The 26,985-nt window shown below is 43.8% G+C and overlaps 1 protein-coding gene across 1 annotated transcript in view; it reads left to right on the top strand.

Moving 5' to 3' along the window:
• The window catches only part of GALM (galactose mutarotase), a 52,268-nt gene that overhangs the window by 9,024 nt on the left and 16,259 nt on the right, over positions 1–26,985 (top strand). Inside the window, exons 3-4 of the mRNA XM_046663443.1 lie at positions 3,505–3,711; positions 9,163–9,244. Coding sequence (XP_046519399.1) covers positions 3,505–3,711; positions 9,163–9,244 — 289 coding nt within the window. The remainder of the gene's footprint in view (positions 1–3,504; positions 3,712–9,162; positions 9,245–26,985) is intronic.

Here is a 26,985-nt window from a genome sequence, read left to right as displayed (position 1 = left end):
GACCTCCTGCTTCCCAGCTGTGGGGGAGTCTGTGGGTTAACCCCCAGCGACTCTCTTACTAGTCTAATTCCAGGGAGATAATTTTGGTAGTTAACCTTCCTTTAAATTATATCCCTCAGGTTATTTCCTAGAGAGGAGCCAGAGAAGACAGGAACATGTATGGCAGTTAAGGATCACAGTGTTTTCTTCTCTGTCTCTTACTGCCAGCTGTCCTGTGGAAGGAATTTGGTCACTCTCTGCGTCCCCTGTCCCACCAGCTTCCTGTCTCTGGCCTAGAATCAGACTGCCCTGTCAGTTCCCCTTTCCTCCATGACTGGACTCCTCACACCAGGGAGGCGTGAAGTGACACTGTAGCCTCAGTCCTGGCAATATTAGGGCAGAGGATCTCGAACATGCCAGGTCCGTGGACAAACCCCAACCAGAGGAAGTTAGGCTCAGCTCTGTTTGGGCAGGGACCTTCAGCGGAGCCTCAGAACAGCACCTTGTTCCTGCTCCCTCTATTCAGCTGTGGTATTTTCTGTGGTGTTGCCTAACATGTATGCCCTATATGAACATAGCAAGATAGCATACATATCCTTCAGTGCAGTGTGCCTACGGAGCCCCTTCTGTGAACCAGAAAGCATAAGGTGGGGATTCCTGAGACTCCAGAATAGTGAAGGAGCCAGACCCTTACATAAATAACTGTTATAGGAAACAAGCCCCCTAATATAGATGCCACTGGTGTGCTATAGAAACTGGGGAGGTGAGATGTGAACTGCCCTTGAAGATAGGATAGCATTTCATTCAATTAGTGGATATTGGAGAGAATGGCTGTGCAACAGCCCAGAGAGGGGTGGGGAAAGACTTGGAAGGTTCTCATGGATGCATTAGAAACTTTTAAACACTATGTTTTTATATAGTAACATGAGCAGTATCAGGTGAACTTTAAGTTATAGTTGATCTCAACAATTACTGAGTAATTGTTGGTTTGGAGATATGTATTTTTCTATTTATATCAACATATTTTTTTAAAAGATGAAATTTGAATAACCTGATAGGATTAGAAATGGTCTAAGTAGGCCTAGAGATACAAATTTGGACATTTTCAGGAAATTTGAAAACTACAGGGTCAGGGAAATCCTCCCATGAATAGGAATTATATTTTCCGCAGAATTATACTTGTCTGATAAAAGTGGTTTACACGAAAATCTTTCCATTGTGCTCTTTCTCTAAAGGGGAAAAACTAGGTAGCAAGTAAAGAACATTTTATTTCAGGGCTGGCCCGGTGGCGCAGCAGTTAAGTGTGCACGTTCTGCTTTGGCAGCCTGGGGTTCGACGGTTCGGATCCCGGGTATGGACATGGCACCACTTGGCAAGCCATGCTGTGGCAGGTGTCCCACGTATAAAGTAGAGGAAGATGGGCACGGATGTTAGTTCGGGGCCAGCCTTCCTCAGCAAAAAGAGGAGGATTGGTGGCAGATATTAGCTCAGGGCTAATCTTCCTCAAAAGAAATGGAAAAAAGAAAAAGAACATTTTATTTCAAATATTTTGTCCCTAAAATTTTCCATTTGGGAGATTCTTTTTTCTTTGTTTAATCACATATATAATAGGCTATTATAATATAATATTTTAAAGATTTTATTTTTTCCTTTTTCTCCCCAAAGCCCCCGGTACATAGTTGTGTATTTTTAGTTGTGGGTCCTTCTAGTTGTGGCAATATATAGGCTTTATATTTTAAGTCTCTTGAAAGTTCAACATTTCTGTTAGATAATCAGGGTGTAAAATTAATCTTTTACTAAGGTCAGTGAATTTGTTTGAGATACCAGCTGCTTTCCCTGTAGGTGAAGGCAGAGACCTCCATTCCTGCTGGGCTCCCCTTCCTGGCAAAGGCGATGTCAGTGAGAGAGATCCAGGCCTTGCCAGGAGAGGGTGGGCAGAACCTGGCTTCATAGGCCATTCCTGTGGCCCACAGAAGTTATAATCTTTCAAATCTATTTGGAATGGCAGTATTTGGCCTCGACTCTTCTGTTGAAAATGGAGATTCAAACAAAACATTCACTGAAACTAAGATGTGGAACAGTGTAGACTGCCAGGCTTGAGTTTGAACCCTAGCTCTGTCACTAATTATATGTATGACTTTGAACAAGATTTGTTTTTCCCTTTAAACGATGGACCTGAAGTATGAAGGGATTCTACCACTCCCCTCGAATGTGGGAGGTAGAAGTGGGCACGTTAACTCCACTGAACTCAATTTGCTCAACTGTAAAGTGGGGGTAATAATATTAGTTGGAGCTGTATGAAATTGCCAATGTTCAACTGTTTTGACCTACACGGATGGTGATATCTGGTTCAACCAAATCGTTGCCATACAAAATGATTTACGTAAAGCACCGGGTCAGTGACTGGTGAGTACTCAACAAATGGAGGTCTCATGTCTGCGAAAGGCCGCTTCACTAGTGACCCCAGAGCTCCATAAAGGGTCTGGGGGGGTCTCTGGCCACCTCGTCCTCTGAAAGTGTAGAATAAGGGAACAGGCTCAGGGATCAGACCACTTGGTTCACATCTACTGTCTTACTAGCTGTATGACCTGGGACAGGTAGTTTATCCAGAGACAGCCTCAGCTGTCTCATCTTTAAATGAGGAAAATAGTACCTACTTTAGTCAGCTCTAAGACAGATCAGATAGTGTCTGTGAAGTTTCTAGCAAAGTCTCTTGGCTCATAACGGACACTCGATAAATGTTGGTTTTCCCTTCCCCATAAGTGTAATCTTGAGGCCTCTAGGGCAAGGTTGAGAGGAACCACTGTGTTAATCCAAGATTCCTATTTCTATTTCCCAAAGCAAAAAAACTCTTTTAGAAAACTTTTCTTCGTATTTTTCTTGCCACTCTTAGAATCATATTTTCTAGAACAAGAAGAAAACTTCAAGGTCATTTTTCAGCCCCTTTATTTTATGGAAGGGTTCGATGCCCAAAGTCACACAGTGAGCTAGGAACAACCCTGGCCCCCAGACCAGGATTCCTGACTGTGGGCTAGATCTCTTCCTAATGGAACACGTCCTTCTTATTCCTCTAGAATTCTGCCCAGGGAACATAGAGAACCTCAGAGTGTTTTTTATAAATATTAGTAAATAGTAGCCCTCAGGAGGGAAGGGCTAATTTTTTAAGGTTATTTTTTAATATTATTAGCAGATATTGCTGTGTGGCATTTGTCAGAATGGGATGCTAAGATTAAAAAAAAAATCAAAGAAGGGGAAGAAGAAAATCTTGTAGACACATACGTATAAATTTAGGGAAGAAGAGTATGGGGAATGTGAGTAGGTAAAGAGAAAACGATTTTTTTCTCTCAAAAGTGACTTTTCTGTATAAAACAAAATTTTGGAATAATTAAAATCTAAGCTACTAGTCCAACACCTTAATGATTGTATAATCATTTCTCTTCCTAGAATAAGTTGTCTTTAAATATTGAAATGTGGCATTTAGCTTGGGATTGGAATGACTAAACAGCTTTGAAAACACTTTTCTAGGTCCTCTGGACGCCTCAAGTGCTGTCAAATGGTGTCCAGTTCTCTCGGGTCAGTCCAGATGGGGAGGAAGGTTACCCTGGAGAGTTAAAAGTCTGGGTGACATATACCCTGGATGGCGGGGAGCTGGTGGTCAACTATCGAGCCCAGGCCAGTCAGACCACACCGGTCAATCTGACCAACCATTCTTATTTCAACCTGGCCGGCCAGGTAAGTGAACTTACCTCTGCTCTCCTGTGGTGTGCTTTGTGGAATGACCTGGGGGCATAGTGGAGAGACCAACCCAGCATGGAATGAGTCTGGCGGTGGGGTCGCCCCCGTGATGAGAAACAGTTCCCAGCAAAGCATCTGGCTCATAGTAGGTACTCAATAAATGGGAGTTATAGAGAAAGATAGAATGAGTACATTGGACTGCCAAGAGAATTATCTATTTCCCATATGCTCAGACAAGAAACTAGCTATTTTAAGAACTCCCTCTCATCTAACTGTAACATGTGCTTACATTTGCTTCCACTATTCCACTCCTACCTCCAAAAAATTACTTCCAATTAAGGCACTTTCCACCCTTGGATCTTTGGAAATGTGCTTGGCCAGCCCCTTTCAATGCTCCCACTGTGCAGCCCACCCTAAGAGTAGTGAAGAGAAAGTGACAACACCCTTTAGGTAGTCCCCCCTAAACTACCTCATTCCCTCCTATGGTAATGTCTTAGCTTGTTGAGGAGGCTATTATATGAGACCAAATGAAAAGCTTAGCTAAATTCTGTAGATTATATCTATTACTTCCTCCTCTTCTGAACTCATCATTGATACTTGAATCACTTTGGCATGATTTCCTACCACAAGATGGTGTTCATAGCCAACTAGTAATATCTTTCATTTTTATAGTCTTTTAGGAGTTTGCTGATTTTTTTCTGAGATCTTTTTAAATAGCATGAGGTAATTGATTCTTATATAATTTCCAAGGTTCTCCCTTTAAAAATAAGAAAGATGGCTCTTCACTTCCTTATCTTCAGAAACTTCTGCCATCCCTCTTGAGATCTTAAAGACAAACCAAAAAACAAAAACAAAAACAAACCTGCCCAGCCATAAGAGCCTCTTCAGTAATGTGCATAAAAGACCTTACTTTTTTTTTTTTCTAAAGATTGGCACCTGAGCTAACAACTGTTGCCAATCTTCTTTTTTTTTTTTCTGCTTTTTTTCCCCCAATTCCCCCGGTACATAGTTGTATTTTTTTTTCAGTTGTGAGTCCTTCTATTTGTGGCATGTGGGACGCTGCCTCAGCGTGGCTTGACAAGCGGTGCCATGTCCATGCCCAGGATCGAACTGGTGAAACCCCGCCCGCCAAAGCTGAGCGTATGAACTTAACCACTTGGCATGGGGCCAGCCCCAAGACCTTACTTTTTAAAATAAGTTCAGAAAGAAACTTGACAGAAATAGGACAAAATATTAATGGTTGTATATAAGTAGTAGATCACGCTGATTTTCTCACTATTTTCCACATTTTTGTATACTTAGGACGTTCTATTTTATTTCCGGGGTGGTGGTCTAAAGGAATAGATTCAGAAATAGAAGTAGAAATCCTGCGTGAAGTCTTACCCCTGCCGTTGTGTTCCAATGAAGGAGACAAAATGGAAATGTAAGCTTCACTAAAGCTCTTTCCATTCACTTGGCAGGAGGACCCTCCTGACCAGAATTTTCCACTGTTCCAATTCTACAGGGACCTGGAGTGACAGAAATTTCTGAATTTCTTTCCAGAGGCTGAATAGTTTCCCATATCACAGACCCCACCCAGAAGGGTGGTCAGTGTCAACTCCCTTCTATATGCTGCCTCAGTAAGAGAAGCCAAATCTACAGCCTCTAGCTTCAGGGCTGAGGATGTGCGGGGCCCACAAACCTTTTGGAGCACTCAAGTAAGAATGGATGGAGAGGGGCTGGCCGCGTGGCTGAGTGGTTGGATCCTCGCGCTCCGCTTCCGCGGCCCAGGGTTTTGCCAGTTCCAATCCTGGGCGTGGACATCGCACTGCTCATCAAGCCATCCTGAGGGGGCATCGCACATGCTACACCTAGAAGGGCCCACAGCTGAAAAATACACAACTATGTACCGGGGGGCTTTGGGGAGAAAAAGGAAAAATAAAATCTTTAAGAATGGATGGAGAGTCACTAGGCCTGGGGTCAAGGGGTCTCTGTATTTTCAGAACATCTCTTGCCCTACCTAGAAAAGCATTATCATATGTCTTAAACTCTCCTCAGGGAATTAGCTCAAAACTTGATCTTTAAAGTAGTCAGCTCATCTTATATATTTTCTTTCTTTTATTTGTTTTTTAAACTTAATGAACAGTATTTCTGTTCTACTTGGGGCCAGACTTTGACTCATCACTTCTAAGTTTGAGTGTTGGAGGCCTGGGGAGGAAGGGAGAACTCTTTTTCAAAGAATGGAAAAGGTATGTAGGTTGCAGGTTGGTTGGGGTTTTTTTTGGCTGTTCCTTCTTTATCTAACATAAAACTGGGAAAATTTTTTTTTTATTGAAACTTTACTTAAAGAGCTATGAAAGCAGGCCTGGGGGAGTTTTGAGATGTGGTTCTTGTATGTATGGTATGTGGGTAGGTGTGTCATCAAGGACCCAGGTTCTTCCTTCTTTTCATTCTGCTTCTTCAATGTTTTGTCTTTTGTCTTCAGGCTTGTCCCCTCATGGTCACAAGATGGTTGCCACAAAGCTCCAGGAATCACCTCTTCGTATAGTCATATCCAGAGAGAAAAAAGGATCTATTCCTTTTTTCACATCTCTCATGTTCCATTTTTAAGAACAAGCAAAACTTTTCCCAGAAGCTCCCCCAGCAGACTTTCCCTCACATTTCATTGGCCAGAAGTGTGTCTTATGCCCTGCCTAACCCAATCACCAGCAAGGGAATTAGACCGCCATGATTAGCTTGGACCAATCAAAATTTGTCCTTTCGGGCCAGGGAAGGGGTCCTTTCCCTGAATATATGGCCTCTGCATAGGATAAATCAACAAGTCAGTGTTCTGCCAGGGGAAAGGGAGGGCACTGATAAAGAAGTTGATATGGGTTTTGAGTAGTAACCAATAGTGTCTGTTATATCCTACTAGAGGTGATAAGAGCTGAATTAAGGCAGTGGTAGTGGCAATGCACAAAAAAGTCTTTAAAGCCCCATGCAAGCCACAATGAGCTCTATAAATGGTTAATGTCACAAACCAGTTGCAGCCAAACAAAGTTAACCAAAATAAACACTGAACTCAGAGATGGGCCTCAAATTCTGTTTGTGAATCAGCATTTCTTGCCAAGTTTTCATCAGCCTGGAAAGGAAATGAATCCAACAGTAATATTCCACCAGAGGAGATCATTGCATTATTCCGGGTCAGAAGAGTCATAAAATGAAGCCTGCTTCTCGATAATGAAGGAATGTTAGTGCCAGTTACTGACCCGACGACCGGGGAGAGAGTGGGTGCCTAAGCAACGTTCCTTTCCTTCTTCTCCCAGGCTTCTTCCTAACATCTCAGACTCAGTTTATTTGGTGTGTGATTTTCTTATTGAATCGTTTTCTTCCTGCCCTAGTGCTAAAAAACAAACAGAAAAAGGAAGTTCCTAAGCAGCTTTATTCATAATAGTAAAAAATTGGGAACAACCCAAAAGCACATCAACAGGAGAATGGATAAACAGACTGTGATATAGTCCTACAGAGGAATCAACCTTAAACTGAGCATTGAACAGAGAGAGCCGAGGAAACAGTTGCAAATTCTCTTCCCTCGTCTCTGCTCCCATTAGTCCCAGAGGCCTCTACCCTGAGGCATGAGAGGATGGCAGTAGGGAGAGCCCACAGGAGAGAGACCGGTCTGGTCTAAACTACTCTGGGCAGGGGTGCAGGCCTCTCCCATTTTGGACCTGCCTTCCCGGGTCAGAACAGGGACCAAACAAGTGACTAATGGAGAGCGTGGGCGGAGGAGTGGCCTCTGCCCCAGCCTTGACGTCCACCTACTCCTACGCCTGCCCACCTTGTACTCGCTGGGGGAATACAAAAGAATCATAGTTCTTCAGAAACAGAGCCTCTTAGTAGTGTGGTAAACCAATTTCTGTCATGTTTAGCCATAGATTCTCATGGTCTTTACCATCTTTGCCTTTCTCCTCATGACAACTCCATTTGATTGTGGGGGCCTGAGTCTTTCTGTCTGTAGAGTCTATTTCCAGTTAACCCATAGTGCTCTGCCTCTCTCTGCTTACTTCTCAGGAACCCTGCAGAGCCTTCAGTTTGGCTTAGCTCAGGGTTTCTCAACCTCTGCACTATTGACATTTGGGGCCAGATAGTTCCTCATTGTAGGGGTGGGGAGGCTGTCTTGTGCTTTGGCGGGTGTTTCGTAGAATCCCTGGCCTCTCCCCACTACTGCTTCCATCATAGCATCAATGCCCCCGGCCATGACAATCAAAAATGTCTGCAGACGTTGTCAAATTTTGCCCCATGAAGCAAAATCATCCCCAGTTGAGAACCACTGGCTTAGATTATTTTTGAGCATTCACTAAGGCAAAGCCCTCACCTGGTTCTCCTTCCATATCTTCTGCTGTGAAGCTTTAAAATATACTCCTATTAAAATATAATCCTTTCTATTGGAAACATACAAGTGTATTGTCCAGTTTGCAAGCAGCATAATACATCTTCACTCAACTGTTCCTCGCAAGAACCCTACAAAAGATGGAGGCATCATCAGCCCAATTTTACACCAAAGGAAATGAGATTCTAGGTTAAGTGATTTCCCTGCGGCCACTCATTGAGAGCCAGAACTAGACCCCAGGCCTCCTGATCACTGACCAGTGCTTTGTGTACCAGCCTTTGACTCCCCATGACGGGCAGGCTGCATCTTTATGGAGTGGGTGGGAAAACTCTCAAGAGCATGGACTCCAGTTCTGACTCCCAGGCTTCTGTCATATAGCAAGGAGTGGGTCCTCTTGCGGGGAGCTGTGCCAGAGACGGGGTGACATGTCCCACTTCTAGCGAGCCGGGAGGCCATGCCTTGGCCATCCAGCACCTGTGTGTTACAGGTCACCAACACTTGTTCTGTTTGCCTGGCAAGTGAGGAGAGTGGAAGAAACTTCTCTCCCAATAGGCTGAAATCCAAAAAGCTTTCAGAGCCAGCCCTGATGACCTAGTGGTTAAAATTCAGCTCACTCTGCTTAGGTGGTTCCTGGGAGCAGAACCACACCACTCAGCTGTCAGCAGCCATGCTGTGGCAGCAGCTCATATGGAAGAACTGGAAGGACTTACCACCATAATATACAACTATATACTGGGGCTTTGGGGAGAAAAAAAAAAGGAAGATTTGCAACAGATGTTAGCTCAGGGCCAATCTTTCCCAGCAAAAGGCTTTCAAACCACTGTTGTCTCTGACTTTTCGCCTTCATAATTCTGTTTAGAAAAGAAAATTCATGCTGGGGTCATGCTTGAAACCTTCTTCCAAATGTATCAGCTGCTCTTTTGAGGCCCTATCTACTTACACTTAAGTGAACATAGTAATCATCACTGTAGGTCAAATGAGATTTCTGAAGTTTTTGTCAATGCCTGAAAACATTTCTGCAAGAGACGTTATAAAGCAAATATGTAAAATAAGACTGAGCATTAAATCTTCTTTTCTTTCTCTTTTTTTTTCCCTCCCAGGGTTCCCCGAATATATATGACCATGAAGTTACAATAGAAGCTGATGCTTTTTTGCCTGTGGATGAAACCCTGGTTCCTACAGGTTGGTGAATTTAAACTTTTTGTGGGAATGCAGACCCAGGCTATAATTTGAGGACACTGAAACTTCATTCACCTAAATTTATTCTCCCTATTGGCCTGCCAAAATGCCTAGGATTACCATGATTAGTCATTTATTTTGGTTAAGGTTGGGTGACCATACAATTAAACACCCAAACCAGGACACTTTTGAGAAGGGGATGCTGTTAATAATTAAGCTAGGGCAACAGGCGTAAACTAGGATGGTCCCAAGCAAACTGGGTCATATGGTCATCCTAGCTGAGCCTAAGACTCCAAAAGTTCTCCACTAAAATGTAAATCTGTTACACCTTAGCAGAGATAAGTTGATCTAAACATTACCTCACAAATGTAGAACACTGATAGAATGTGATGTGGTTTTTCTTTTTTCTGTTGTTTTATTGGTCGAAGAATTAAAATTTTTTATGATGGTACTTTAGGCACACCTGTTGGTTCTTTTTTTAAAAATTATTTTATTGAGGTCACATTGGTTTGTAACATTGTATGAATTTCAGGTGTACATTATTATATTTTAGCTTCTGTACAAACTGCCTCGTGCTCACCGCCAGCAGTCTAGTTTTTATCCATCATCATATGTATGTGCCCCTTGACCCCTTTCACCCTCCCCCTCCCCCTTGGCCTCTGGTAACCACCAATCCGTCCTCCTTATCTATGTGTTTGTTTGTGTATCTTCTACATATGAGTGAAATCATACAGTATTTGTCTTTCTCTGTCTGACTTATTTTGCTTAGCATAATACCCTCAAGGTCAATCCGTGTTGTCGCAAATGGCATGATTTTGTCTTTTTTCATTTTATTTATTTATTTTGAGGAAGATTAGTCCTGAGCTAACTGCTGCCAGTCCTCCTCTTTTTGCTGAGGAAGACTGGCCCTGAGCTAACATTCGTGCCCATCTTCCTCTACTTTATATGTGGGACACCTACCACAGCATGGTATGACAAGCAGTGCCATGTCCACACCCGGGATCCGAATCGGTGAACCCTAGGCCACCAAAGTGGAACGTGCATCTGAATCGGCGAACCCCAGGCCACCAAAGTGGAACGTGCAAACTTAACTGCTGTGCCACTGGGCTGGCCCCAAGATTTTGTCTTTTTTTTTATGGCTGAGTAGTATTTTGTTGTGTGTGTGTATATATATACACCACATCTTCTTCATCCATTCACCTGTTGATGGGCAGTTGGGTTGCTTCCAAGTCTTGGCTATTGTGAGTAATGTTGCAGTGAACATAGGGGTGCATATATCTTTTTGAATTAGTGTTTTCATGTTCTTTGGATAAACACCCAGATGTTGATCTGGCTGTTCCACTTCTGGGTATTTATCCAAATGACGTGGTGTTTGATAGAAGGGGAAAGGACAGGATGAGTTGTACTCTGAGGAGGACAAATATAGATACGTCACCTCTGAGACACAGTTAGGAGGTGGGATGGAATGGGGAGTCCAGAGTATCAAGAGGGAAGGTGAGGTGTTGCCAAAGGCAAACTTCATGGGTTTGAGAATGTGTGTGTATACGCGCAGGCGCGCGCGCGTCTCCTAGATTAACTGGATTAAGGTCATCTTGATTATTATTATTTTGGATCCAAAGTACTGTGGTTCAAACATGCAAATCCATAGAGATAGGAAGTAGATTAGTGGGTTGTCAGGGGCTGGGAGCAGAGAATAGCGAGTGACAATGGGTATGAGATTTCAGTGATGAAAGATGATGCAATTAGATAGTGGTGATGGTTGCACCAACCTTGTAAATACTCTAAACGCCACTGAGTTTTGCACTATAAAAGAGTGAATTTTATGGTGTGTGAATTATATCTCAATTTTAAAAAAGAAAGAAAGAACCTTGGTTCATATGTTATCTCCAGGATTGAGTAGTGTAGTCTTGTACTAGATTGTAGGTGCACCCCGTCTGTCTCCAGGGGACAGATGGATGACAGCAAGATGACTGGCAGAGGTGCTGTTATTTGTAGCACTTCATGGAAATTAACTTGAAGTAATTACCCCAAAGCAGTAGGTCATGTTCTTATTGGGATTTCATCACAGTCAGAGATCAGGTGAGTGTAGAAGGCAGTCAAAGAAAACTGAAGTAAACAAAAGTAGAGGATAAAGGGAAGGAAGAGCAGAAATCTAGAAAGACACAAACACTTTTGCATCAGCTCCTCTTCCCCTAGGAGGAAGGGCCACCCTCGTGCTGCCCCTTGGCCAGTCAAGGTCTCTGCCTGTGTCTGACAGTGACTTCTCTGAGGCGTTACCTCATAGCTCCTTGTCAGATTGCACATGTCCTGTGTTCCATTCTCTCAGGCCTCTGTTCAGGGCTCCAGCCCTCCATAAGCCCATCTGCTACAGCAGGTCAGGAAGGCCCTTCCCTTCCTTTCCCACCCCCTGTAAGGGTGCTTCTACTTTAACTGTCCCCTCTGCGCCACTAATGAGCTTAGAATGATAGAATATGAGCAATTAGAAGCCAAGGCTACCATCTTAACCAAGTAATCAAAGTTTACATTACCAGTAATAAGACATATTGACACATCCTCCTCATATGATGCACTGAAAAGGCACATCGCGTGTGTGCTGTTCTGTCAAAAATGCATAACCTCAATCCGTTCAGGAGAAATCATCTCATGAACCCAATTGAGGGGATAGTCTACAAATAATTGACCAGTACTCTTCAGTAATGTCAAGATCATGACAGACAAAGACTAAAGCATGGTCACAGAGGAGACTAAGGACATAGGACAACGCAATGCAGTGTGGGATCCCAGGTTGGATCACGAGCCAGGAAAAGGGCATTAGTGGGAACACTGGTGAAATTCTAATGCAGTGTGTGGCTTTGTTAATAGTATTGTTCCAATATTAATTTCTTAGTTGTGATCATTGTACCATGGTCACGTAAGGTGTTAACATTAAAGAAAGGTAGTGGAAGGATACACAGAGATACACTATTTTTGCCACCTTTCTGTAAGTCTAAAATTGTTTCAGAATAAAAAGAAAAAAGCCCAGGGCTGCAAGTAAGATATTACTTTAAGTTTACTGGGCACCTGCCTTATTTAGGTAAGGGCTTTTGTTTTATTTTGGCCTCTTTAAAAAAATGAAGTTGTGTTTATGGCTGCTACTTCAAAATTTTTAACAGGAAAAGGGTAAGAATGTGAGCCTGCGTGCTAAACAGGAACTTCAGTTAACAGCAGAAATTGGAAACTCCCATTAATATAGTGACTACAATACTAATTAGAATAATAGTGAGAAATCAAGATAAATGGATTAAAATTTTTAGCATCACAGTGTTGAATATTTTCCTGGCTCCCGGGCGGGTTTAAAGGCTTTTATCTTTGTCTTGGTAATATATGTCATCTTCTGATATTGGCATGGCTCAGTGGATGGCCATGAGTAAGCTGGCCCATCTTGTCCTAGATGCAGGATTATTGCATTAGAACTATATGCTGTGAACTGCAAGGAAAAAATAGTGGTGGCTGCTGTTTTGTGACTGATAAGGAAGAAGATGAACTAAGTAGCTTATAAGTGGAGGTGATGAAATAAATGCGTGTTTATTTGTGTATATTTATAAAATCTTATGCTATCCTATTGAGATTTGATCAAATGAAAATCTCAAAAATGCGTGATTCATGCCATGTAAAGATTATTTGTCATAATTGTAAGAGAGAATTGAGGCAAAGCACTGTGGAGCTTAAAATGCAATCTAATGGACTGCATAAAGCTCAGTTTCATCTCAGTTCTGCACCCACAGTAGGTGGTTTTGGGATCCAGTTCTATCCTCTATACTGATATTGAACACCTGTGGAATTGAGTAGGCTGTTAAGAGCTCTGGACTCTGGGAGACAAGAGCCCTGGTTCTGGTCTTGGCTTTGCTGTTGACTAGCAAGGGAACATTCACTGTACACATAATACTTTAACATTTAACCTCGATAGACTCTCATTTCCTTTTCTACAAACAGGAGGGATGCTGAACTCAATCAGATTTGGACCAGTAAATTTTCTTTAAAAAACAATTGGAGACTTATATGGGGTTGCCCAGCTTTTCATTTTGCCAAGTTTAAAAGCTATCATAAATATAGGGCTGTTAAAACTAATTGGAAATGTATGTTCATTATATTTCAATACAATTTTTTAAAAAAACTAATTGGGATTATAATGAGGAACAGAGATAAATACACAACGCTTATTTTTTTAAAACCCAAACTGCCATTTATAATCACCATCTTTTCATAAAAGAAAGAACATTTGATACCATAAAAGTGGGGAAAACTTAATCTCAGAATGAAAACCAAGCCTTTGTATGGAATTCATCTTGCTTTTTAAAGAAATGTGATAGTGGATTATCCAAATATTTCTCAGTTTTCTGGGGACCAATAAAATTTCATCATGGACTAATGATTGAGAACCAATATTTGTCTGTAAGATAGGTCACTTGTTGTTCTTACATTCTATGATTCTTTGAGGCTGCTATTATAACATTTTACTGCTATTTCCACCACCCTTCAAATTCATTAGAACTCTATCATGAAAGTAAATAAGTTGCAATAACTTCAGCACTCATGAAAAATTTTGTAATTCTCTTTTACCTTTCCATGCATTAGCCAGTGCTACACAGATTATATCTGTTGGCCCAATGACATTTAAACTAAAATTATAGGGTTTTTTTTTTTTTGCTTCCTCCTTTCTCAAAAATGCTTAAGAAACAAGCTAATTGTATGATTCCTTTGGAACTTCTTCAAGAAATGAGTGGTAACTGCTACTGTGCACTTCAGTGATATAAAAATTCACGTCTGGCCCACTTTCAGCCAAGAAAAAGTCTTTGGAAGCCCAGATTTCATCTCTTAACATTGAGCAAAAGGCTTAATTCTGAGACCAGTCCAAAGGGCCTGCCCATCATTTGGTCATTTGGAAATGCCTCCCCTATGCTGCTGGGCTCTCCAGGAGTTGACAGTCTGGTGGAGGAGTCAGCCAGAATATTATTCATTAACCTGGAAAATGTCCGGATAGATAAAACTAGGAGACTTGGTACAGAGGAGAAGCACTGCCTGGGGGCTCCCAGTTAGAGGAGCTGAGAGTTAAATAAAACCTGTAAGACCAAGTAGAATTTTGCCAGGCAGGGAGGAGGAGAAAGGTCTTCTGGATAGAGTGGAACAAGAATGGGCAGCACAAGAAACAGCAGGGCTATCCCCAGGGAAGTGCTGAGCTTCTGAAGCATTTGAGGGATGCTTTGGCAGGCAGAAAATGGATGGGTCTGGAGAGGTTGGCTGGGGCCATGTCAGATCTGGTATGCCTGCAATCCCTGCAGTGGCCCTGGAGGACCCGAGGCTGGCCTGGAGTTCCAGGCTGATCCACATGGGCAGACTCACAGTGTGCCTGAGTCCAGTCTCAAACTTCTGGTTATTCAGCCAGAACCGGACTGAACCACACGGCCACTTCTTTGAGACGTGCTGTAAAACACCTGTTAGAGCAGCCACACTTTGTTCTGGGAATTGATATGCACTATCTAGAGATTGTGGTTATGTTGAATTGCTTATCTGTGAGATGAGGTGAAGCTTTATGATAATAACAGCTAGTATTTCAGAGAGGACTTTATAAACAAATAAGTAATCCACACCACAACCCTATAAGGTAGGTTCTGTTCATTTTTCTTATTTAATGGATGTGGAAACTGTAGTACAAGGAGTTTAAGTAACTTACTGAGGATCACCCAGTTAGCAAGTGGTGGAAAGCTGGGATTCAAACCTAGGTGGTCTGCTACTGAAATTCAGGCTCTTAACGAGACGAATACTCTACAGACCTTACAGTGTGGTTAGATATCAAGAAGCGTTCTAGCGGGAGGGGAAGAGAAAGAAGGAAGAGAGGAAAGAAAGAAAAGTGTTAATTTCTTGACTATATGATAAGCTAAGATGACCATATAGTCAAGAAACGGGAAGTAAGCTAGAAAAAGAAAAGTGTTCGACAATTGTCAGTTCTCATTTCTTTTGCCACTTTTTGTCCAGGTAGCCTCACAGCTTCCCTCACTGTTTTCCTCCCTGTTTCTCCTTTTCAATTTATTTCTACTTTTCTGTAAAGAAAACAGAAAACCAAATTTGTTCAAATTATATTTAAAAAAGAGGGGCAAAAATGAAAGAAAGAGATCTAAGAGGATTTCTTGAAATTAAAGAGTATGAATTTAAGTGTCTGGCCTTGTTAGACTGACGAGGAAGGGAATGTAGAAAAGGAACAACTCCAAAACAGTCTAATTAAAGTTCGAAATTATTCTCTGTAGCCTTCAGTAACCTTGGAGGTCATTGGTCTGTTGCAACATAGTACGGTGTTTGGTGACACATCCCTTGTCTTATCTTGCTGGTTCTTGGTTTTCTCATCTGCAAAGTCTTGTTATGATCAAGTTATTGTTGAAGGCTCACTTTCTTTAAGTATGCACATTGGTCGTCTCTGTTGAAGATGATAGGGAAGTCACCTTCCATAGGAAATTCGCAAACGTAGTAAAAGAAAATCTTTACCATTTACCAGGGCAGCTTTCAGTTATCTGAAATATCACTAATGGTGAGATGCTTCATTTAACCAGCAGGATGCCGAGTATTGGATAATTGTTCTACACCTTTTTGCTCTCCCTGGCTTTCCCCAAGCCTGCTGCTTGGTCATGGAGAAGCCCTGCAGAGGCTGGCAGTAAACTTTGTTCTCCTTGCAAATGAATGGCTTTTATTCCATAAATCCATTTTGCTTTCCACCTCAAATCCTTGTTTGTGTATTTGTTTTTAAAAATCTCTCTTCTGAGAGTCATAAAAATCCTCATTATTTTTACTCGGAGCTCCTGGAGAGCAAAGTCTCTCTTATCATCATTGTACCAAAAAACAAACCAAGAACTCCTTAACTGTACCCATTGTCACAAGAACAGAGAACAACTAAACCATGGCTGAAAAAGTGGTTCGTTCATGCAGGAGAATTTGTGGTGGATTTGGAAGAAGCTCTTTAACCATGAGGCCTTTTATCAGATCATCTACATTCCTGAATTCTGTATGGGTTTGTCCCCGACGCTTAATCTGAAAAATTGCAATTTCTATAGCTTCATTTGGTCAGTCTCCTATTGACTTTCAGCCAAGTCCCCTAGGCTGGCTTCTAAGCTGTATCTTTCTGTGATACAAAGATATTTAATAATCCCATGCTCCTGCCTTTTGTGGCTATTAATTTATACTTATATTTGTTTTTCAACTCCTTTTTGTTTGCCCTTCATAAAAGCTGTAACCTGAGCTATTCTGGAGGGAAATGCTGATGCGGATCTAAACTTTCGGGGTATTTTTCACCTTGGTTACAGACACTCGGTAAATAATTTCTCAGGTGATGGGAAAACCCATTGTCATGAGAAAGTAGCACGTATTTTACAGTAGCTGTAAGACTGTGGCCATGGTACTCAGTAAAAAGGGACCTTCCCCCTGTGTGTGTTTGGGAGAGGGGGGAAGGCCTGTCCTCCATTGTGTTTATCGCAGGCTTACTGATAGGGCGTTATCACAGAGCAAGGAAAGGAGTGCCTTGGCATACAGTTTCAGGAGCCAAGGCAAGTTCAATGTGATGAAATCCCTTCGTCTTAAACTTGTAGGCCCATTTAGGCCTCTTCCCCAGGCATAGCCTGCAGGCCTCCAGCAGCCTTGGGTACCTGTTTTGCTCCTTCCTTTCTTCCTGTTGGCAGTTTTTGGGGGCATATAAAATGTCTTCAGCCCTTTCAGCCAGTAAAGCATGGAAGACAATAGCCTGTATTATGTGGCTTCTTCATACTTCCCCTTTCCCTGCTCTCCTGTTAAAAGGCTGTCCCTTTCCAAAGGCCCAGTGGAAATGCCTCAGCAAGTGTGAGGGTATCAGAAGTCTTCAGAGGAGCCCATTCAAGTAATTTAAAGTCACCCTCATTTTCCCCATTGGAAATTTCTGCCATCATCAGCCCTGGAAACTTCCTAATACAGGCAAGTAGTATCCCTGAGTTGTTAGGCTGGAAGACTCCAGCATCTTTGCTCTTCTTCTGGAAAAAAAAAAAAGAAAGTATTTTGAGTAAAAGAAGAGAATCCATCACCTAGCTTCTGAAGCTACTGCTCTGAATGAATTTCCGGGCACTTCGGAGTCGCCACATAGTGTTTTGAGCACATGGTCCTTGCTCACAGGCGCTTCTCTCCTGGGCCACAGCTGTACCAACAGAAGGCCTCTGCAAGGCTGAGAGCTTGTTTCACCCATAGACCAGGAGCAGAGTTTGCAGCCAAGCTGTCAAGGCTGTGTTTGCATATCAGCAGTTAGCATATCTTTTCTTCTTCTGAGCAATTGCTTTCCCACTAAAAAAAAAAAAAAAAACAAACAGCCCATAAAGCATTTGCTGCTACATAGGATGGGTGCACACTCTGTTAGTGGGGCATCTTCACTTCAGGTCCTCTTGAGGGTGTTTTTATGTTTGTTGTTGTCAGAAGTATATTTTCTCAGAAGTGGAGCTCCTGGAAGCTGTCCACCAGGAAGGAACAGGTAGGTATATAACGATGTCCACAGAGAGAGAACACTCCAGTGCCGGGTCTCTGTCCTAACACATCAGGCATGTAGCTTCGGGACCTGAGTCTAGTGTCCTGCCCTATGGCAACAAGAGGAAATGGGTCCCTGGTGCCCTGCTCAGGTACTAAGCCAGTTAATGTGAGCAGGTGAGAAAATTCAATCCTTCTGTTTCCTCTAGGGATTAATTCATTCCCGGGGTTGTAAATATTACGTTTCACCCTTTCGCCTTACAGAACTGTGAGACTTGGAGGCGATCTGGGCAACCCGCCCAGCAAGACATTATGATGTATACAACACAGTGTGGAACTGAGCCTGTGTCTTAAAGACTTTTACAGCACATAGCTTTTTTTTTTGCTGCTGCTGCTCTTTATTTGCAGTAGTGGATCAGGAATTAAGAAAGCAAAAATGAATGCTTTGACTAGATCTTTTCCTCGTAAAATCCCATCTTATTCTTTTCCTTGAGAAAAGATCACTTTTATTTTTATAAAAATTTGCCCAATCCGTTTTGTCCCCCCAGCCCATCTGCGTTCACTTACTGTTCTTGCTGCTGTCTGTTTTTGAAAGCTCCTTCTAAAATTACATGAAAGCAACCCCATTTTTACAAAATTAGAATTCTGGTAGGAGAGGCTTACCACAAAGGCTGTGGAGAGAGGCCCAGCAAGACCTTTATGTTTTATTTCAACCTCCCTGGGTTCAACCTACAATTCAGTCAATTTTATAATTACTTCCCTAGGGCAGGTCTAAGTCTCTGCCCTAGCGAAATAACAGATTCCAAAGTCGTCTTCTGGGTCATAGATGGTGCAAACGAAGACTGTTTTGATTCTACATGTTTTAATCTTTCGGGAGCTTCTTACAGAAAATTCCTTTAGCTTTTATATAATTCTAAAACATTGGACATAATATTAGTTTCAACTCTCCATCAATATGCTCCTTCTTTCCTTTTCATCCCTTCTTCCTCCCTCCCCCCACCCCAATATCATTAGTCATCAGGTCCTGCTGATTTTTTTATGACTATTTTTTTAGAGAAGTTTTAGGTTCCCAGCAAAATTGAACTGTAAGTACAGAGATTTCCCATATAACCCTACCCCTACACATGCACGGCCTCCCCCCTTATCAACTTCCCCCACCAGAGTGGTGCATTTATTACAATTGATGAACCTGCATTGACACATCATCACCCAACATTCACAGCTTATCTTAGGGTTTGCTCTTGGTGTTATACATTCTGTGGGTTTGGACAAATATGTATGACGTGTATCCATCATTATGGTATCATACACAGTATTTTCACTGCCCTAAAAATCCTCTGAACATAATATTAGTTTCAACCAGCCATCACTATGCTTCCTTTTTTCCTTTTCAGTCTTCCCCCTCCCCCAATATTGTTAGTCATAAGGTCCTGCTGATTTTTCACTTCTAAGTATTTCTCGAATCTGTCTTCTCAATATGTGTTACTGATTATGTGGTTCCATCTCTATCGTCGCTGTCCTGGTTTAGGCTATCTTTTCTTGTCTGCATCAGGGCCTGGCTTATGTTATGAGCTTCATAAATGGGGCTCAGTGAATGAACAAATGAATCTGGACAATGGTTCTCTAACTGAGAAAAAAAAAATCTCGTTAGATCTATCCTCCATCTGTTACTGAAGTTAGCTATCTAAAATGCAAATCTTACTTTGATACTCTCCAGCCTAAAAAACCTTTTAGATGGCTCCCAGGCCAGACACCAGCTGCCTCCCAGACCCATCTCCACCGTGCCTCCCTCACACCCCACCCTGTTTCAGTACCTGCCTCCCACCTTCTCCGCTGCATAAACCGCTACTCTTTCTTCAAGGCTCATACTTTCTCCTTAGAAATCTTTCTCCTGCTTCCTAGAAACAATAGATTCTTTGTTGCTCCGGGGTTTTTGTAATGACAGAAGCTGTTCAGAGCTCACCATGTGCCCAGGCTCCCTTATCTTCCCGTGCATAAGTTTACCTCAGATGATCTATCAGGATTTAGTTACAGATCCAAGTAGGGAGCTGGAAGGGAGCTTCAGGCTTGGTCTCTTTGGCTTGAAGGTAGAAAACTAATCTACACTCAACACAAAAATGAAACCAAGTAACAGCCAGTGTGTTCATGCTAGGAACAGCTACATCTTCCTTTTCTCCCACAGTTAGTCTCTCTCCACTCTTCTTTACATTTATTTTAAACATAGTTTAAATAAACATAGTTTATCAAAGTAATACCATGTGATAACTGGGATTCAGAAAGCCGGGATCCAGGTCTCAGGTCTGCTACCCACCAGCTATGCCCTCAAGTCATCCATGAAAACTCTCTGGGCCTCATAACCTAATCTGTAAAATCTTACTAGATGATGGTTACGTTAGTTGAACTCTGAGGTCCTGAGAATTTCTAACACCGATTCAAAGACCACACGAGACCTCTAGCTCAGAAATTCTTAACCAGAGTCCCTACTTGTACGTCCGGGAAGACGATGAAAGAACTTTACGGGATTCATGAGCCCCTGAAATTCTGTGTAAAACCCTGTGTGAGTTGCTTGCATCATCTTGTCCACAGAGGGGTTTTCTGGTCTTTTTTCTCTCAAGGTCATAATAGTTTATGGTTGCCCTATTGTGTATTATTACACATAGCGATAGTCATCGTTTTTGAGAATAGCAGTGTGCTTTCCTTTTTGTAATCTTCAGGGTGTAATTATTTTTTGGTGATTCGTCACCATTAAATTTCCTGAAGGAGGCTAGAAGGCTAGTTAGAGGAAGAAGATGGCACACCAAGAAGAAAAGTAACTTCCTGAAGGTTCTACCCAGAGAAGCAACGGGAGCCAGGACTCTGAGTCGGATGGCCAGCTTTTTGGTTTCTGCTTCATCACATGAATAAAATTGCCACCCAATATCCACCAGCCCTTGTGCAATCAGGATTCCAGGCCTGGCAGATGGATATCTGTTGCGTGTAGGAGCAGGTAGGCACACTGGGGCCTCACTGTAGGTGAAAAGCCAGAGTGTGGTGTTCTGGTTGTCACCTTCAGCTCTGCACTTCTGGAGACGAACCCTTCTAGGTCCAGCTCTGCCCCACAAGTCTCTTCTTTTCCCCATTCTCCATCACCAGCTGATATCAAGTACCTACTACGTGGCGGGTACTATGCCAACCCTGGGGAAGCAATGTTGAGCAAAATAGATACTCCCTGCCTGCATGAAGAACATATAGCCATGTACATAGCACAGATCCTGTCCTCAGAGAAATAAGGCTACAGTTAAGATAGTACTTGAATAACACTAAAAAAGTGAAACTCGTGATACTGGATCTTATGGAATGTTATTTACCCTTAGAGCTGTTTCTTCTATGACAGGCCCTCCTAGACACTGTTCAAGGAAGTTCAATACAGAAACTCCAAGGACCTCGCCTAGTAGCAATGATACTCTCCAAGGGGGTGCATTACTGAAGCCCTATCCGTAAAATGGCCCCAAGAACAGTTTTATGAGGCTCCAGAATAACTCCCAAAGCTACTCGTGTTCCCTGCTAGAAAACATCACTGCTCCGAGATTGGCAAACATGAACCAGCATGGTGGAAATTTGGCAGGAAGAAAGCTCAGAAATTAGCACTTGGCCAGGCCTTGTGTAATTCCTATGAAAATTTCAGACTAACATCAAGTAAATTTGTCAGAAGGGGAGTTGTTTGTTAGAGCTCTGACTACTACCCTTGGAGAGCTAGGGGTTTAACACCCACCCCTTCTCCACCCCAGGGCTGCACAGGGGCTGGCTGTAGTTCATACCTGGTGCACAGCAATCCTCAGAGGTCACCTCATCCTGAAGGGGCTGAGAGGTAACTGCGCGCTGTGCACCATGGACCTGAGGCTGACACGTGAGTTCCCAAGCAGGCTTGCATTCAGTTCAGCTAACATTTATGGAGTGCCTGCTGACTGCTACATGCTGCCTGAGGCACTGGCCATAGAAAGAGTACCGAACACTATCTCTGCCGTTGAGAAGCTCACAGGGAGTGGAGAATCTAATGTGGTCAGGGCTGTGGTAGGGATAACGCCCATGGGCTAAGGGAGCATAGAGAAGAGGGTAGGAGGAGGCTTTCTAGAGATCACCCTGAGCTGCAAGAAGCTTCTTAGTGTCTGTGAGGGTCTAGCAACAAGGAGCGTGAGAGTACTAAAGCACAGAATGTGGGAGTGGGGATGGGGTGTTAAGCCAAAAAGCTAGACAGGCAGCTGGGCAGGGTGGGGGCTAAGGTGAGGTAAGAGAAGTGTGGCCTCCAGGGTGCAAATTTTAAGGCAGCATTCACTCTTGGGGGCATGGACTTGCAGGGGTGGCACCTGAGAGTGAGCATCTCCTTCACTTTTGCACCCTAGGTCCTCGCTTGCCTCACCCTGGTCCCAGCCCTGCAGTCGAGCCTTCTGTGCCATCCTAAGGAGCTAGGATTTTATCTTTAAATCATGGAGGGTTTTGACAGTTTCAAGCCAAGGCATTGATCTAGCAAGACTGGCGTTTTACAAATACCACCCCAGCAATGGTTGGGGTTGAGGCTTGACTGGAGTCTAGACTCAGAAACCAGTTAAGAAGCTTTTTGTGTATGTATGGTGAGGAAGATTCACCCTGAGCTAATATCCATGCCAGTCTTCCTCTGATTTTTAGTGTGTGGGCTGCCAGTCCAGCATGGCTGCTAACAGAGTGGTGTAGGTCTCCGCCTGGGAGCTGAACCTGGGCCACTGAAGCAGAGCACACCAAACTTAACCACTAGGCCACCAGGGCTGGCCCCCAGATGCTATTTTAATAGTCCAAGCAAGAGATGAGGAGGACATAAATGAGAGGGCAGCTGGAAGACATGTAGTTCTATAATATTTAAGAGGTAAAAATCAGGAGGCCTGAACTGAATGTGGTAGATGAGGAAGCAGGAAGGCTGTGTGGTGACTCCTAGGTTTCTAGAGCAGCTCCTGAGCAGCAGAAATGGAGATGTTAAGCGAATAGTGAATAGAGGAAGAGGAGGAGCTGGTATAGGGGCAGGATGGGGGACCGGGGTGGGGTGGGGCTGGGGGAACTGTGGATTTGGTCTTGGAAACTTGAAGCTAAGGTGCCTGTGGGGCATCCAGGTGATTTCCAGCAAGCAGGTGGACAGATAGGTACGACGTTAGGAGAGAAATGAGAGCGAGAGATATAAATCACCATGTGCTTTGTAGATTAAGTCATGCGGGTTTCTCAGGAAGGAACCATAGATTTAGAAATGCAGTGGTCAGAGGACTGAACCCAGAGGAACTTGAACAAACAACCACCAATGTTTAAGGTGCAAGAAAGGCTCACGCTAAAGGCACCAGGGGAGATGGTCAGAGGTAGGAGGCAAAGAAGGAGAAAGGTGACCGGAAGTCTTGGGGTGACCAACAGCATCAGTACTCCAGAGAGGTCAAGTTGGGGAGACCTGGGAAGAGTGCGTGGCTGTAGTGGCTGTTACTGCTGACCCCGTTTCACAAGAGCAGTGCGGTAGAAACCAGACTGTGACAGTTGGCGGAGTAATTGAAAGTGAGGAGAGAGGAGCAGAGGCCAGTGAGTGATTCCCAACTAAGGCAACTTTCATGAGTACAGACTCCTGGGCCCACTCCAGAGATTCTGATTCATTTACTTTAGTGTGAGGCCAGGGAGTCTGTATATATAAAAGCCACCTAAGCGAGCTAATGGAAGCCGTGGTGTTGACTCTGCTTTCAAAAGCTGTGAAAAGAGGAAGAGAGGGTGCCTCAGTGAGGTGGGGATACAGGGTAAAGGAAGAGGTTTTTTAGGGGGTGAGGAGCTAACTAAGGACAAGTAAAATGCCTATCAAAGGATGCCGAGAATCCAGGTGAGGACTGAGACTGTGAATTTGTGGTGGCCTCAGTTGGTGCTTCTAGAGCTTTTCTACAGTTTCTCTCAGCAGTGTGGAGTCAGCAGCAGAGAAGGGCAGGTGTGGGATGACCCAAAGTGGAGATTTTGTTAGGTAGGAGGGGCAGGAGGACAGGGTGTAAGGCAAGTCAACCAAGAGGCTCAGGTCATAGACAGTGGGGCCAAGCAGGTAGTGAAGGATGTGAGGGACCTGATGAATGCATGGGAGGGGGCCCTGAAGACCCGGGGAATGTGGTGGCACTCAGGAGGAGAGCAGGTCTACGGGGAATGCCCGTGCAGGAAGGCTAGGAGGCTGCAGGGAGTGGTCGACTGAGCAGTGCACTTTGTCCTGGCGGCAAATACCTGGATGACATCTTGATGAGAGCCTAGGATGGAAAAATTCTCTGCGTGGAATGCCTCACATGGGCCCAACTGTGAAGTGTAAAACTACCTTCTCACCTGAAAACAGCGCGTAGCTGGGTTTAGCATTTTGTGCTTCAAATGGTATGTAATATCCAGAAGCAGTACCCTCCCCCTTGCGAGTCAAAGTAAAATCAGAAGATACTCAGTGAAAAGACAAAAAAAAACAGCAGTAGAAAAAAGCCACAAACCCAAAGCATCGGCAGAGGAAAGGGAAAAAACTGCAGCAGAGACGAGCTTTGAGGTTGTGTGATCTATGAAAATTTATAGAAATGTTACCTTAAAAAAAAATCCCAAGGTGCTTTACTCACCAACCACTGCAATTAAGTCAAAATTCCCACCCAGGGTGTTACTTTTAATTATCATTCTCTTTATTTTGTTTCCTAAAATAATAACAGGCGTTCTAGAGATGATTTACCAAGATGGCATAATTAGGTGTCAGATGAGTACCTGTGCCCACGAGCCCCATTACTGCTGGCTTCCTTATGCAAATTTGACTGACTGTTCTAAACCTGACCAGATAAAGACACAGGCATAATTGGAGCAGCTGGGCTGGAAGCACAGCTGGGCAGTCCCCATGGAGACCAGGCTCCAGTGCCAGGGTGCCCTTCCTACTGCCCCAGGTTCCTCTCCAGCCTTGTTTCTGAGATGAATGCACAGCACACCTGAGCCTGGTCTCCCTTAGATGATCTCCACTTCAGTGCCTTTCACTGTTAATACGCACACAGATCTCCTGGGGAACTTGTTAATATGCAGATTCTGACTCAGTGGGTCTGGGGTGAAGCCTCTGGGTCCACGTGTCTAACAAGCCCCCGGTGATGCTGGTGCTGATGGTCTTGGCTTCACGCTTTGAGTAGCTATTTAAAAGGCTCTAGAAAATACCATGTAGCCTCAAGTGACCTTTGTCGCTTTTTCCCTTTTTGACATCTATTTCTCCCCATTTCCTCCACTCCCCAAGAGTCCTGTATCCTTCCTTCTGCCTCCTTAGCTACCTTTCTTCCCCTCCCGCTCCAACACTTCACACTCCCGAGCCTGAGCCTCTCTTATCACAAGCTGTTCTCGACAGGTCATTCTGCAAAGAGCTGCTCTCAGCCAATGGCCTCCCTAGATAAGACAAGCTAAAAACTTGCTTTAAAAAAGAGAGAGGAGAGAAATAACCAGATATCGCAGTGTGTCCCTAAAGGGAACAACCTGCTTCGTTAGGTTTGTCATGTGAGCCAATGGACCCACAGCCCTGGATGTCACAGTTGGAAAGGACCTTATCTTCTGCAACCACCGCCCACCTGTCTAGTATTCGAATCCCGGGATTGTGGGCTCCTCTGGCACTCAGGTGCCTCGGGGACAGGATGTTCACTGTCCATCCTGGGCCAGCACGTCACAAAGGCCTTCTTGATATTGAACTGAAATCCGGCTTCCTAGAGCTGACCCCCACTTGGCCTAGTTCTTGGGTCCCTGCGGAGCAGGCTCAAGGTTTAGAAGACAGCTATGTCACCCCTGAGTCATTTCTCCTTCAGGCAGAATATCCCCAGGTCGTCAGCTGTTCTTCTTATGCTGTGTGTTGGCTATTCTGGTCATTCGCCTCTGATCCTGCTTCTGTTGTCTTTAGGCCTCTCCATCTGTGATGCCCGCGCTGCAAAAAGTAACCGAAAACTGTCACCACCTCATTACTCTCTTTACCGGACTCTTATTGAACTTACTGCCAACCACATCCTTAAAGTTATTTTCACACATGCTGTGGCTCAGCTACATCTCCCTAGTTGGTAATAATTGTAGTAATTAGATTTAACATTTATGAGAATTGGTATAACACGATGCTTAAGAACACAGGCTCTGGAACCAGCCTGCTGGGTGTGACGCACTCTACGAAGAACCACCTCATTGTTAGCTACCACCATCGTGATCACCATCATCATCATCATTGTGCTAAGCACTTGACCTATAGTAACTGTTTTAATCCTCATGACAACTTCGTGAGGTAAGGGCTATGGCATCCCAATTTTACAGGTGAGGAAATGGAACCTCAAACGGTTATATTTTGTGCCTAGGCTTAGAGTTAGAGTCTCAACCTAGGCGGCATCCCTTGGGTTTTTGGTGTTGAGGTTTTTTTGGACACAAGTGCAGGACCGTATCTGTTGCTGTTATTCACAAATTTCATCTTGTGATCACTGCTTTACTTGACTTGGCACCGTCTTTTGGATTCCTGGTTCTGTCATCCCAAGTGAATCTGCCTCCAAGCGTCATGCTGCCTGTCCTAGTTTGAGAAGAGTACCTTCTAGAGTTACATCTAGATATCCGCAGATCTGAGGCCACTTGACAGCTTCCTACAGATTCTGCTCGGTGAAGCCCAGATACTCCCTGAGCCATCAGCCTTGTAACCCAGTCAGAGAAGCCTAGCGGGTGGCCTGGGAATGATTTGTCCTTAAATATGTCTGTATTTGGCTCCTGGTGAGCGTGCTTCCTCCTCCCTTTCAGGTCTCCATTCCAGAATTCTTCACAGCACAGAGAGCAGCTCCTAAATTGGTAGTTTGTGAAACTGACCCTCTGGGGTCTGCATAACACACACCCCAGAGAGGAGAACGACCCTGTCCTGTGGCTACTGACCTCTAGGAGGCTGGCCCTGCATTTCAAGGTTCCCTGCCTCCAACTCTTGGTACAAACACAGGCCTTCTATGTTCCAAGTAAACCACAGGAGGCTGGGCAGCTGTAAGGGGCCAACATTTCTGTGTAGGAGGAGCTTGGGGCAGCAGTCTCACTAGACGGGAGACTAGAGTGCACCTTGAAACTTAGATTGTATGTTTATTTGTGGTGATTTGCGAGAAGGGAGCACACTGATGGAGATCAGAGGAGCTAAATCTCCCACATGAAGCCATTCTTGGCACTGCCACTGTGCCAACTGACCAGCAGGTCTGGACTGATTTCTCCCCTCTCTCTTTACTGGTTCTCTT

Source organism: Equus quagga, chromosome 5, assembly GCF_021613505.1.
Source record: "Equus quagga isolate Etosha38 chromosome 5, UCLA_HA_Equagga_1.0, whole genome shotgun sequence".
Lineage (NCBI taxonomy): Eukaryota > Metazoa > Chordata > Mammalia > Perissodactyla > Equidae > Equus > Equus quagga.
The sequence above is the reverse complement of the archived record's forward strand: the minus strand, read 5'-3'. Positions and strand labels throughout refer to the sequence as shown.